Below are 15,639 nucleotides of genomic sequence, written 5' to 3' on the forward strand. Positions count from 1 at the left end.
AATAATAATAATAATAATAATAATAATTAGACATTCTGGAAGAAATGAATGCATTCCTAGAGACATATAAACTACAAAACTGAACCAGGAAGAAATAGAAAACCTGAACAGACCCACAACCAGCAAGGAAATTGAAGCAGTTATCAAAAATCTCCCAACAAACAAGAGCTCAGGGCCAGACGGCTTCCTTTAAAGAAGAATCAACACCTATTCCTTTGAGACTGTTCCAAAAAATAGAAACAGAAAGAAAACTTCCAAACTCATTTTATAAGGCCAGCATTACCTTGATCCCAAAACCAGAAAGAGACCCCATCAAAAAGGAGAATTACAGACCAATATCCTTGATGAACACAGATGTGAAAATTCTCACCAAAACACTAGCCAATAGGATCCAACAGTACAGTAAAAGGATTATTCACCACAACCAAGTGAGATTTATTCCTGGGCTGCAAGGTTGGTTCAACATTCACAAGTCAATCGATGTGATACGCTACACTAATAAAAGAAAGGACAAGAACCATAGGATAGTCTCAATAGATGCTGAAAAAGCATTTGACAAAGTACATTGTTTCTTTTTTTTTTTTTTAAAGATTTTATTTATTTATTTGACAGAGAGAAATCACAAGTAGATGGAGAGGCAGGCAGAGAGAGAGAGAGGGAAGCAGGCTCTCTGCTGAGCAGAGAGCCCGATGCGGGACTCGATCCCAGGACTCTGAGATCATGACCTGAGCCGAAGGCAGCGGCTTAACCCACTGAGCCACCCAGGCGCCCCAAAGTACATTGTTTCTTGATTAAAACTCTTCACAGTGTAGGGAGAGAGGGGCCATACCTCAAAATCATGAAAGCCATCTATGTAAAACCCATAGCGAATATCATTCTCAATGGGGAAAAACTGAGAGCTTTCCCCCTAAGGTCAGGAACATGGCAGGGTTGTCCACTATCACCACCGTTATTCAACATAGTACTAGAAGTCTTAGCCTCAGCAGACACACAACAAAAAAGAAATAAAAGATATCCAAATCAGCAAAGAAGAAGTCAAAATCTCATTCTTTGCAAGATATGATACTTTATATGGAAAAACCCAAAAGACTTCACCCCAAGACTGCTAGAACTCATACGGGAATTCAGTAAATTGGCAGGATATAAAATCAATGCATAAAAATCAGTTGCATGGGGTAACAGGATGATGGGAATTAAAGGAGGCATGTGATATGATGAGCCCTGGGTGTTATATTTAACTAATGAACCACTGAACACTATATCACACTTGATCTTAGCCAAAAGGCCGAGAAGCGATACTGAACACTATATCAAAAAGTAATGATGTATTATACCTTGGATATTTAAATAACAAACAAACAAAAACCCAAAAAACATGCAAATATAGTCCCCTCCGCCATGGGACTTATAGATAAAGCAAATAAATAAATATATCAAAAAGAAAAAAGAAGCTAAGTGAAAGAAAGCAGACATAAAGTCACATACTGTATGATTCCATTTGTAAGAAACACCCAGAATGGTTAAATCCATAGAGATAAAAGGTATACTGGTGGCTTTAAGGAGCAGGTTGCATGGGAAATAGGGAGCAACTGCTCAAGGATACAAAGGATGCTCAAAGGTTATTCCTTTCGGGATAACAAAAATTTTTTAAAATTAAATAGAGGTGTTGGTAGTTGCATGACATCGTGAATGCCAATCAACTGCCCACTTTAAAACTGTTTATATCAATTTCACCTTAAAAAAAATTAAAAAAAATTTTAAAGATTTTTACTTATTTATTTGAGAGATGGAGAACACAGGTAGGCAGAGCTGCAGGTAGAGGGGGAGGAAGAAACAGGCTCTCCACTGAGGAGAGAGCCCCATGTGGACCTCCACTCCAGGGCCTGGTATCATGACCTAAGCCAAAGGCAGCCACCCAGGTATCCCAGCACAAAAATTTTTTGATTAATTATTTATATATGCTATAACAGTGTAGTTCAAGAGTACCTTAAGGAAAAACATTTAAACCCATATCATGTCTCAGACCTTCCACCAACCCAATGTAAAATTAAATTATTTCTTCAGACTTCAGAGGAAAAACTTCAAATCATAAATCACAAAGACATAAGGAAAAAAATTTTAAAAACTCCCTCTAATAGTCATTTTTGTTTACATTTCAATTAGCTGCACGTACAATTTAATAGTAAGAAATGAGATATATTAGGAATAAAAGTAGAATTTAATTATACTTAAAAGCCAAAATTTTTAAATGTCAAATTTAAAGCTTTAGTCTTTATTGGTCAAATTTAAGCTTTAGTCTAAAAAAATAAAGAGCATAAACATACACAATAAAAAGAAATTTCATAATAACAGGGCTGTAATTATTTCTTACCTCACTATCTAAGAAATCAGAAAGGAGTTTCAGAACATTCTTGGCTGTAGCAGTCTCTTCTTTAGCATCTTTGATATCTTGGTCTCCATCAGTGTTTATTTCTGCATTTTCACCTTGAAGGGCTTTGTTTTTAGTTTTAAATGTCTCAATCCCAAACATCATCAGTTGGTCGAAGATTGCTTTTAAAGCACTTATTTTTATCGTCACATCATCAATTTGCAAAACCTAAATTGAAACAGCCCCAGCCAAAAACTAAATTCAGTAAACTTTTCATTGTCTATGATGTACAAAATTAACATGTACCTTATTTTCTCAGTCTATGAATCTACCACATGAAACATAATTCAAAAATCAAAAATTCCTCTTTTAAGTTACTACTTTTTTTTTTTTTTAAAGATTTTTATTTCTTTATTTGACAGACAGAGATCACATGTAGGCAGAGAGGCAGGCAGAGAGAGAGGAGGAAGCAGACTCCCCGCCGAGCAGAGAGCCCGATGCGGGGCTCAATCCCAGTACCCTTGGATCATGATCTGAGCTGAAAGCAGAGGCCACTAAGCCACCCAGGCACCCCTTAAGTTATTACTTTTATTTATACCATAACATTTAGACTTCTAGTTCATTCAGAAAAAGCTTACCTTAAGTACAAGAAAACTCCTAGAATTAGAATCAGGCTGATTTATCTGTTCCTTTTATTTGAAAAAGAATGAATATATTGGATATAATTTTTTTTTTTAATCCAGAAAATTACACTGAAATTGTTTCAGCCATCTATCAGGTCAAAAACCTTACATGCTAACCAATAAAAATAACACGTTAGATTATCAGTACTCTCCCAGGTTATCAAGCTTCACTAAAGATAAAATTTTATTAGTTCAATAAATTTAGATTTCATTAAAAGTAAATTCAGTTCTCAATGAACTGGACTCCTTTATAAAAGGAGGTAAACCATAAAATCCAGCAGGTTCTAGGAGTTTGTCCTAGGTTAAGAACACTGAATTCTTATATACCAAATATCAAAGCCATGAAAAAAAAAAAAAAGCTGTGTATTTCTATTATGAAGAGCTTTATTATATTCTTTATTGCACTTAAATTTTGGACATTGATACATTACATGGTTATATGGCCTAACCTTTAGAATGAATAAAAATCATCTGTAAGTTGGTCAAGTATGAATTGAGAAAAATAGCTCAAATCTCTGAAATTTCAGAACATATCTATTACGGTACGACCTACAAATTTGCCAAAGTGAAATGCAGTGTCAGGACTGTTCTCTAAGATTTCTAAACATGCTACCCTTTCAGCAGCAGATTTTCCTTGTCATTCTTCGTCCCTTACTGGTTAGCAATAGCTCTCGATACTGTATTTATCTAAGCAAGACTTTAAAATAAAATAATTTGGGGCCCCTTGGTGGCTCAGTGGGTTAAAGCCTTTGCCTTCGGCTCAGGTCATGATCCCAGGGTCCTGGGATCGAGCCCCTCATCGGGCACTCTCTGCTCAGCAGGGAGCCTGCTTCCTCCTCTCTCTCTCTGCCTGCTTCTCTGCCTACTTGTGATCTCTGTCAAATAAATAAATAAAATTTAAAAATAAAATAAAATAAAATAAAATAATTTCTGGGCACCCGGCTAGTCAAGTCAGTAGAGCATGTGACTCTGGATCCTGAGGTTGTTGAGTTTGAGCCCCATGTTGGGCTTGGAGCCAAGGGAAGGAAAGAAGGATTTCTCTCTCCTGCCTTTCTAGCAAGTATGTATACGTGTATTAAATCAAATTTTATTACTAAAACTTGATTTAAAAAAGAACGAATTTCTTACTCCTCCAAAAGAGAGCTATTTTCCCTTAATCTAAAATCTTCTAATGATAGTCCTAAAAATAACTTTATAAACAAATGAATTTATTCAGTGGTTAACTTCTTTTGATCGTGAACACTTTTAAGGATGTAAGAAGAGATGAAAACCCCAATGTAGGATGACATACAAAAAAAAGAGACAACATTTTACATATAACTTATTTTACTGCATTTAAACCTGATATTCACAAACATTTTTAATTTATAAAAAATATCTAAGGGCGGCTGGGTGGCTCAGTCAGTGTCTGACTCTTTATCTCAACAGGGTCATGAGTTTGAGCCCCACACTGGGCTCACACTGGGCATGGAGCATATTTTAAAAAACAAAACAAAACAAAAAGCCAAAAAACTGTATCTAGTTATATTTTCAGGCAAATATTAATAGCTCATCCTTAAAAAAAGTTTAGCGATCTCAGTTGTTTATTGTACCAAAAGCAGGCGGGGGCAAACTTCAATTCTTCAAAACTTTAATTCCATGACAAGGCTGCTTTTTATTGACTGGTTTGATTTGGAGGAGGGTAAAATTGTGGTCTGGGTAAGAAAAATCATTTCTCTTTCACACCTGTTTGATTTTGACAATTCCTTTCCATAAAAGAAAAGTATAAATATAAAAACAATTAGTATCAAGGCTCCTATAAGCTCTGTCAAGTGGAGTATGAGTTAGTATTAAATACTTCAGAATACTCCAGGACACACTTAAGCATTACAATCACACTACATTTCTTCTGGCTTAAATGACCACAGCACTTATTACTGATGTTATGACCAGTAAAAATTAAAAGGGTCAAAATTCACATTTCATCTTTAAAGGCTAAGTGAACTTGATTGTTTTTGGGAAAAGTTCTATGGTATTTACTGCAATACTAGAAATTTTATATAACTATCTACCTTTAATCTCCTCTATTAGAGTTCAAACTTGACTACAACTCACAGTTCTTCAGAACCATTCTTAGTGGTATATAGAACATCTTAATGAATGATTTATCCCATTTTTAGAGCCCCCCAAAAAATATTTAAGCTAGACATAAATGAATTCTTTACTATTAAATGTTCTAAAAAGAATTTTCTCCCACTTTAAATAACCAGAGATCAATCTAGCATAGCAAGACCCATCTTTCAGGAAGCCAGGAAATAGAAGTAAAGAGGTTACTATTCATTAAGTTCTTAGCAAAACCTCTTTGAAAATATAAGATTTTATTCTCTAGGCACCTATATTAAGCCAAAAATTTTCACAATAGTAAACAAAACTTCCTTTCGAATTACTAACAGAATCATTGATGCCAAATGATTGAAAAGGAATGATTTTCTTGTAACACATGCAGATTCATTCTATATCTTGGGAGTAAAACCTGATGGAGGGCCAAGTACTACAAATGATTCACCCAGACAAAGTGCCAAAATTTTTCTTTCCATTTGAGAAAGGAACTTCACATCAATTTTTTTTCCCTAAAGATTTTATTTATTTATTTGACAGACAGAGACCACAAGTAGGCAAAGAGGCAAAGAGAGAGGGGGAAGCAGGCTCCCTGCTGAGCAGAAAGCCTGATGCAGGGCTCGATCCCAGGACCCTAGGATCATGACCTGAGCCAAAGGCAGAGCCTAACCCACTAAGCCACTCAGGCACCCCAGAACTTCACATCATTTTGAAGATACTACTGACATTTCAAGTTTCCAAAAGGATCTAACAATAATAGAAATCTTCCTGTGACAACAGCAGCATAGCATGATAACTATAAACAAAGCATCAACAGGAATTTCATCACTGTACAGTAAACAAATTGATGAGATGCCAAATGATACAAAAAAGGAAGTTAGAACAAAACCCTGAAATTCCTAATGACTATCTTTTGACGTAAGTATGATTTTAATTTTCTTCCTCTGATAAGCCATTAGCAGTTTGACCATTTCTAGAACATATAATTTCCCCAAGTTATAACTGTATGCTTTCTTTCTCTTGGTAATGTGATTGCAACATTAAAGGATGCTCCAAGGAGCACCTGGGTGGCTCAGTGGGTTAAGCCTCTGCCTTCAGCTCAGGTCATGATCTCAGGGTCCTGGGATCAAGACCCGCAGCATCGGGCTCTCTGCTTGGCAGGGAGCCTGCTTTGCCCACCCCTCCTTCTCTCTGCCTGCCCCTCTGCCTACTTGTGATCTCTATCAAATAAATAAATAACATCTTTAAAATAAATAAATAAATAAATAAAAGGATGCTCCAAAATAAGGGTTTCAGGCCTTTTTTTTTTTTTAGATTTTATTTATTTATTTGACAGAGAGAGATCACAAGTAGGCAGAGGCAGGCAGAGAGAGAGGAGGAAGCAGGCTCCCTGCTGAACACAGAGACCGATGCGGGACTCGATCCCAGGACCCTGAGATCATGACCTGAGCAGAAGGCAGCGGCTTAACCCACTGAGCCACCCAGGCGCACCCCCCCACTTTTTTTTTTTAAAAGATTTGTTTAGTTATTTATTTGAGGTGGGCAATGGGAGAGAGAATCTCTAGCAGATTCCTGCTGAGACCAATACTGCCAGATTTCAGGACCCTAAGAGATCATGACCTGAGCTAAGAGTGAGATGCTTAACCAACTGAGCCACCCAGACACCCAAGATTTCAGTATTTTAAAATAATCTTTTCATGAAAATGATGATCTGTGTTGTCACATGTTATTTTCAAATTGAGCAAAGTACTCTCATATACCTGCTGGCAACCAATTTGCACTAAAATTCCTTGCAGCTTTTTTATACCATTACATTTGGCAACACCAGATGCTTCATGAGTCATATTGTCTTTTTGTATAGGGAAATGGAACAAGGTATATTTCTGAAATTAAGCCAGGCCTAAATGTTAAAGACAGATGTCTAAAGGAGTTAAAAAGTCAAATATATCCCACTGAGTTCATCCTTCTTGTCTATTCAACAGCACTCTAGCAAGTGCCTTCTCTTCCTATATTATCAATTTTTTTCCTTTCAACAGGGCCATTGTCCTTAGCATTCATTATAAACATGGTATAATCTTCTCCATCTTAAAAAAAAAAATTAAAACCAAAAAGCTCTTAATTTTATTCCAAACCCTTCTCGTGTTACCTCCCATTTCCGTTTCTCCTAACAAAAATGAAATCTTGAAATAGTATAGTCTACACTGGCTATCTCCACTTCTTCTCTCATAATTCTCTCTTCAGCCCACTCCAATAAAGCTTTGTCCTCCACATAAGCTATTTTCAAGAACATCACCAAACATTTCCTTATTTGCCCCAAACAGTCAATTATAAATGCTTATCAACCTATCACCAGCATCGAACAGTCAAGGGATACTAGCCCCTATAAAATATCATCTTTACTTGCCTTCTAAGAAGTGCTCTTACTGCCCTCTTACTGTCTATTTCACCTTAGTCTGTACTGGTTCTTCTTGATCTCTCCTTTAAATGTGGCCTAAGCCCTCGGGAACTACAAAGTAAAGATCTCCAATGAATCTACATTCATCACTCACGTAAAATCCAGTCTCTAAGCACTGGATACTATTACAAAGACTTAGATTCATCTCTCCAGCTTGCACTTCCCTCCTATCTCCAAATTCAAATACAAATGTCTATTTGATATATCCACTTGGAACTCAAACTTCAAACTTACCATGCCCAAAATTGAATTTCTTATCTCATCCACCTGCCCTACAACCTGTTCCCTCTGTTTTCCCCCATCATCAGAAAGAGCAAGTCTGTCTTTCCAATTATTTTGTCTAAAATTCTCAGCTATCTTCAACCTCGTTCCCTCACATGTCCCATCAGATTCCTCACCAAATTCTAAAGATGTTATCTTCCAAACTTAGATTACCAACCCTTTTTGTAACCCTAGTAACCACTCGAATACTGGTCCAAGCCATTATCATCTTTTTCCTGGATTATTGCATACCTTCCTTATGAGTATCTCTGCTTCCATACTTGTACCCCTACAGTTAATATTAGGGACCTGCAAACTATGGCTAAGGGGCTAAATCCAGTCTGCTGCCTCTTTTTACAGAGCCTTAAAGTTAAGAAGAGTTACATCTTTAAATGGTTAAAAAAATAACTTCATTGCACCAGAGAATAATACTGGAGACATACCATATGGTCTGCAAAGTCCAAAATACTTACTCTGTAGCTCTTTACAGAAGTTTGCTAATGCCTGGTTTATATCTACACTATACCCCAGTCAGATCCTAATAATTCTCTACTCAAAATCCTTCAGTTCTTTCCCATTTCATTCACTGTGAAATCTATTAATTCCATAGAAGATCCTGTTGCCTGCTAATCCTTTCTCCTACTATTCTCTTTGTTGTTGGCCCTAGAGATAGTTACCCTGTTCCTTGAGCATGTGAAACAAAGTCCTACTTCAGGGGCCCTTCCCTTGTTCTTCCCTCTCCTCAGAAACATCTTACTCAGATATCTAACATAATTCATTCATCCACTTTCCTCGAGTAGTGACCCAAATTTCAACTTATTAGTGAGGCCTTTCCTATTAAACAGATCCCTCTATTTCTACTCCTTACCCCTCTTCGTTTTTTTTTTTTTTTTGTACTAAGTCTTCTTTGCCTTTCTCAATCTGACACACTACATATTATCTTTCATTATGTGTTTACCCTTCTAAAATGTAAACTCCATTAGGACAGCAACTTTTATCTTGTTTTTTTTCATTACCTATCTTATTTTATTTTTTAAAAAAAGATTTTATTTATTTATTAGAGTGCACACATGAGACAGAGTGTCAGAGAGGGAGAAAAGAAGCAGGGGCAGAGGGAGAAGCAGACTCCACACTGAGCAGGGAGCCCAACACAGGGCTTGATCATGACCAGAACTGAAAGCAGACGCTTAACTGATTGAGCCACCCAGGCACCCCCATCTTATTATTTTCTAAGCCTAGAATAATGCTGGGTATAGAATAAGCTATATGTTTAATTTAAAAAATACTTAAATAACTGACATTTCATTTTTCTACTTTAATAAGAAAGAAATAAAAAGGTAGAAATCATCCTGTCCCTAAAAGTCATCTATAATAGTCATCATCACTAATAAGCCCTGGAATAAATTAAATTTAGAGCACTCATAGGATCTCCACAGATTCTGAGTACTTATTTCAGGAAATACAACCCAGATTTTGTCATAGGATAAATCCTACCTGCAACAGTAATACGAAGTGTTTACTTGCAAAATCCTGATTCTGTAGTCCACAGCATCCCAAGCATAAAACAGCCAGATTTCTTATTACAGGATGAACACTTACTATTCCAGGAAGAATCTAAATTAAATAAATTTAATTAAAATAATTTTGACCAGGACAAGAAATTTATAACAGTATATTAAAAACATGGTCAAATAGATAATTTCTGTATGATGTTATAGATCTATTTCTTATCCACACTGTCTAACTCAATTTTCAATTTAAAAAAAAGGGTAAATATTAAATTGCTGAAACAGAAGAATGTAGCCAGAATGAAATACAGTCTGATCATGAGACACCTGCCCTTCCACCTGCTAAAAGTGACTCAATGGCTTCCCAGTGTTGACAGGGCAAAGATAAAACTCCCTTACATGACATATATCTCATTGCATAATCTTTCTTAATACCATCTTATATCATGCTACCCCTTGCTCTTTGTTTATACTGATTTTGATGTCTTTTATTCAGTGCTATTCAAAAGAAATTAAAGTAAGTCATAGGTTATTTTAAATTTTATACTATGCACATTAAAAAGAAACATATGAAACTAATTTTAATACATTATACCCAATATAATGAAAATATTAACATTACAACATGTAATCAATATTTTTAAAAATTGAGATAATCTACATTGTATTGTTTGTACTAAGTCTTCAAAACCCAATATATTTTGACTCTTGAAGCACATCTCAGTTTGGATGGCTAATAGCCACAGGTTCTTTTTTAAAGATTTTATTGATTTATTTGAGTAAGAGAGAGCACAGAGGGAGAGTGAGAATCAGACTCTCAGCTGAGCAGGGAGCCTAACATGGGTCTCAAACCCAGGACCCTGATATCATGATCTGAGCGAAAGGAAGAAGCTTAACCAACTGAGCCACCCAGGCGCCATCGACACAGGTTTCTAACAGCCACACATGGCTAGTTGTAGCTCTACTGGAAAGAGCAAATCTAGAATATTCTTCTTTCCCCTTTTCACATAGTTGATGTCCCTTCAAACATCAGATCAGAGTCATCTTCCCTGAATAGAGCAAATTCCACTATTACAAGTTCACATATGGCCATATAGCTCTTCTTCCTAGCAATTACCAATGGCATAACCTTCCACTTGTTTATTTGATTGATGTCCCTTCTCATTTGACCAGAAGATCTACAAGGGCAGTCTACATGCTTTGTATCCCATGTACACTATCACTGACAATTAGTATACAGTAGATGTTCAATAAATATTTGTTCAATTAGTAACTTAACTATTTTTATTTAGAAACGGTAACTTCATTAAAATACTATAACTCCTCTATCTAAATACTCTACTCATTTACATCCCTCTAGTTTCTTTCAATCTTTAGACATAATTGTCTTTGTATACTTAAAACCATTATGACCATTCAATTTTGTGTTCTTTCTTCACTCAGAGTATCTTTTCCAACATATATAAGTCTTCATATATACTACTTCAATTGTGTAATTATATGATAGTTTAACATTCTCTTACAATAGAACCAGACATAAAGTATGCAAACAAAACTTTAAAAGTACTACTTTTACTAAAGACATTTGCTTCACTAAGGATAAAGCTAAATTCTAATGGTTTAGTAAAATCTTTTAATCAGAAGCTCTACATTGTTATAAACAATAATTGGTCTTCTTTACTGACTTTAGAAACTCATACAATCCAAGGAACCTGATTTTAGATTATATTAATTGGCTGTTTTTCAATAATCCCAAGTAAAAACAATTGGGGGGACAATCCTAGAAGAGTCTGGACACATTCAAATTTGCTTTGGATAAGTAGCACTTTTAAAAACAATACCCTAGAGTTGCACTAAGTGATACTCTAGCTACTGAGCACATGTGGCTATTGAACACTGGAAATATGACTACACCAGACTGAGATGTGCTATTAAGACTTTTGTATGGGGGAGCATGGGTGACTCAATTGGTCAAGTGTCTAACTCTTGATTTCAGCTCAAGCTCTGATCTCAGGGTCGGAAATTCAAGCAAGCCCCACATGGGGCTCCACGCTGGGCACAGAGACTACTTATAAAGAAAAAAAAAAGATCTGAATGTAAAATATCTCAATAGTTTATTATTGAGTAAATGAAGCCATTAAAAAATTTTGGATATATTGGGTTAAATATATTAAAATTAATTTCATCTGTTTCTTTTTAATTTTTAAATGTGACTACAGAAAATGAAAAGTTACATGTGTTTGAATTATATTGCTTTCAGACAATGTTTTACTACAGTCTTGCAGAATTTATGTCTCTATGGTCACTAATACGGGAACTACCTTTGAAAAGCTACTTAAGTATAAAGTTCTTTAAATATATAGGAAAAAAATTCCTTTCACAGGACTCAAAATGTTAACAGTCTCATAGTCTTTCTAGATAGCAAGATTCCAGTACTTAAATATTCCTAATGTTTTTCACTATTTCCTCTTACTATCAAAAAATGAAGATACTCTACATCTTTTTCTAGCATAATTTTTTCATACTTCTTAAAGGAATAAATATCACTTATATACCAGGACTTTTATATGCATTATCTTAATTTAATATCCACAATATTAAGTACTCACTATATAATTTTTCTTTTTACCACTCATATTTATCAGATGTTTAAGATGGTCATCTTTTTCTTCTTTGGAACTTCAAAGAACATATTACTTATGAAACAAGGAAGAAGTGGGCTAAAACATAAAGCCTCAAAGGCCACAAACATACCAAAGATTCAATGATGCCATTCATGGTTGCACCTATTCCTGTTGAAGTGGACATCTGCTTCAACAGTTCATAGCACAAAATAAGACACTTCTGTAGTGTTTCAACATCATTCTAAAATGAAACACAAAATACTCTGCATTAGTAAGTATATCTTCTGCCCATCCCTTAAATGTTAGCTTTTCCAGGGTAAACATACTGTCTCTATACACACTCCCTAGGGAATCTTATCCAGATCTCCAACTCCATTTACCATCCATGAGCTGACCCAGCTATTTTTTAAGTTTCAGATTCATATATACAATTGCTACAAGACATTTCCTCATATATGTTCCATAGACTTCCCAAACCCAAATGTCCAAAAGAGAACCAAATCATCATTATCCCAATCCCTCCTCTTGTGTTATTTCCATAAATAACACTGCCATCTATCCAAATGTCCAAACCAAAAGACCTATGATACATTTTTAACTCACTCTTCTCCCTGTTACTAATTTCTAAATACTTCTCAAATCCATTACTTCTTTCCACATCCACCATCATTATCTTGTTCAGGCTGAAGTCATATCAAGCCTACATTATAACATAGTAGTCTTCAACGACTATACCTGTGTAAGCTCTTATCACATTTTATGATGAAGATATATATCTCATTCTACCACTTAAAACATTAAGTGGTTCACCATGATCCTTGGCTAAGGCAGAAAGTTTTCAATATTGCTTATGCAAGGCCTTACAAGACCTGGCCCTTAATTTTTCCACCAGATTTATCTCTTACCTCTCCCCCATCAATTCTCTAGTCATGTGGACCTGAAGTTTTCAAACATAGAAAATACTCTTTAATTTCTGGGCCTTCCACATGCCTTCCATCTGCTGCATTCTAACAATTCATCAGGCAGAGACAACAGAGTGCACTAAAGGCACAAATCTAAAGCCACTTGCCTGACTTGCCCGGATATGACTCCTGCCTCTACAACTTACTATCTGTGTGACTTTGGGCAAGTTACTTTCCCTCTATAAAATGAAAATAGCACCATCCCATAAGTTTATAGTGAGAATCAAACACTTGCGAAGTGCCTGAAGCAGTGACTACCACAGAAAAAGCAACCTGTAAATGTTAGCTTACATTATTAATTTTTACTCAGACATCAAGTGAAAACATTTCTTCCCCTAGGGAAGCCAACAACACCATACCTGAGTTGGATACCTCGCCATAAAAGCCCTATAACTTCCCTGCGTATACCATTTATTACGCCATTCTGTAATTATACTATAATAAATTTATAACCCTTAAGTAGGACAAATGAACACACTAAAGATCAAGGGAAGTCAAGTTAAACAGATATTAATCATGATAAACCATATTTGTTCATATTTTCCCAATTCAGACCTGCAGTTTATATTGTTTTTCAGTTTATATTTTCATTTTTCACTTTAATCCACTCCTCAAATTAAGAACCTGTAATGATCCATAGACTTTGCCAAACAAAATAAGATACTAGTTATAAAATAAAATTCAGGCATACTCAAAGTGGAGTGTTGGAGCAGGGATGTCTATGGCTAGAGAGCACCAAGGACATAGCACAACTTAAAAAACGCCCCTGTATAGTAAATTCTTCCCTATTCAGTATTCCCCTTATGAACATACTCCAATCAGCACTTCCTAAACTGAAGTAAAATAATAATGTTTACTACAAAAGCAGAATTCTAAAAGACCTCCTGAAAATTAACATCAAATTTTATAGTAATTGATGCCATTCTATCTTATGTTAAAATATGACTAGTTTACCACACCAATGAAGTTAAAAAAAAAAAAAAAAAATTGCTGAAACTCAGCTTTAAGTGTTACTAGATAAAATGCTTAGTGTTTCATTTAAAATAACAAAACTACTTAGCTTTTTCTAAAAACAAAAAGTGTAGTTAAACTTTAAAAATTACCTGTATATGCTGGGGGGAGGGGGGTTGGGAGAAGGGGGTGGGGTTATGGACATTGGGGAGGGTATGTGCTTTGGTGAGTGCTGTGAAGTGTGAAACCTGGCGATTCACATATCTGTACTCCTGGGGATAAAAATATATGTTTATAAAAAAATTTTTTTTTTTTAAATTACCTGTATAATGGTATAGTTACCATACTTACCACAAAAATTCTTTTCCTAGCTCAGAAAGGTCAGGAGTTTTCCACAAAAAAAAGATGGATAGATGGATGCATTTTCCTCCTCTAAAGCATTCAAAATACACACACACACAAAGAAGGAAAACACTGGAAAGTTAAGTTTCCCTAGCAAGGAAGAAAGACTACAGACTACAGAGATTAGCATGACAGGAGAGCAAATAAAGTCCTAGTTATAATAATTAAAGCTAATCAAGGCCTTCCTTTCAAAGCCTAAAATAAAAAGGAATAAGAGAAAAAAATTATTTTCATCTTAACTCATGATACTGCTAAAAAGCCCTCCATAGTAAACATATTCTGGCAGCTTTCTGAGTTAAGAAAGAAAAAAAGTGTAGTTGAGATGATTAATAACAGCTGAAACTTAGTATGATAAAGTTATCTATACCTTCTCTATATGGACTTCTTTTATTTCAAGTTGCTCTGTCTCTTTCAATAGGTTTATTCTGGCATCTTCTAATGCTTTTATTTCTTCTTTTAATTCTGATGCTCGATTAAAGTCCTGTAAGTTAATGCAATTTTCCAAAGCTTCTTTTGCCTCAATAAGCTTAACTTTTATTTCTGCCATCTAAGGAAAGATATAAATCGCTTCAGCAAAAGCTATTATTATGAACATCTATAGCAAACTAAAGAGTAATATTTAACATTATGACAACCCAGAAGTTAAGCAGAATCAGGCATATACAAAAAGTTGTGGTCTTCCTGATCCAAAGAAGGGCAAATCTTTCAGACTGCATAATCTGGTAACATTTTAGATACTCTTATAGTTTAACTGTTAATTAATAATTTGACTCTGTGAGAACAATTCTGAAAATATACAGCAAGAGGAAATAAAAGACTTGCACAGTTACGTTATACTCAAGCATTTATTTAATTCAGAAGAAATTTACCTTGAGTTCTTTCTTTCTTGCATCAGCTGGATCATCAGCACCAACAGTAACAATAGGCGCCCGAATCTCTGAGATAATTTCTGTAACCTGATAAATTATAAGTCAGAGCACATCCTTTAATATATGTTCTGTATCATAAAATGAAACCAAACTGCTACATAGAGCTCCAAATAGTATCCACAATCTCTTGAAAAATAGAGTAAAGCACACATTCTACTTGCTAGATAATCTGGGGCGGGGTGGGGGTATGACCAAACAATATATTTGACTAAAAACTCTAAGATTATAAGAAGGTAAACAGGTACATAGACACTGAAGATAAATTCCCTCATACAATGCTTGAAAAACAAAGAAAAATGAATATAGTATCTAATCTTAGGCACCAAAACCTAAAATTCTCTGTCTACAATCCTCAACTCCCTCTCTAGTTTAGCTTCACAGGAGTTAAATATAGAAAAA

The 15,639-nt window shown here is 35.2% G+C and overlaps 1 protein-coding gene across 1 annotated transcript in view; it reads right to left on the reverse strand.

The window, feature by feature from the left end:
* Window positions 1-15,639, reverse strand: part of NCAPG (non-SMC condensin I complex subunit G) — a 53,256-nt gene that overhangs the window by 22,244 nt on the left and 15,373 nt on the right. The window contains exons 10-14 of the mRNA XM_059164901.1: window positions 15,181-15,267; window positions 14,679-14,858; window positions 12,127-12,237; window positions 9,359-9,478; window positions 2,372-2,596 (exon numbers count right to left, since the gene is read on the reverse strand). Of these exons, the coding sequence (XP_059020884.1) occupies window positions 2,372-2,596; window positions 9,359-9,478; window positions 12,127-12,237; window positions 14,679-14,858; window positions 15,181-15,267 (723 nt within the window). The remainder of the gene's footprint in view (window positions 1-2,371; window positions 2,597-9,358; window positions 9,479-12,126; window positions 12,238-14,678; window positions 14,859-15,180; window positions 15,268-15,639) is intronic.

This window comes from Mustela lutreola, chromosome 1 (genome assembly GCF_030435805.1).
Source record: "Mustela lutreola isolate mMusLut2 chromosome 1, mMusLut2.pri, whole genome shotgun sequence".
Classification (NCBI taxonomy): domain Eukaryota; kingdom Metazoa; phylum Chordata; class Mammalia; order Carnivora; family Mustelidae; genus Mustela; species Mustela lutreola.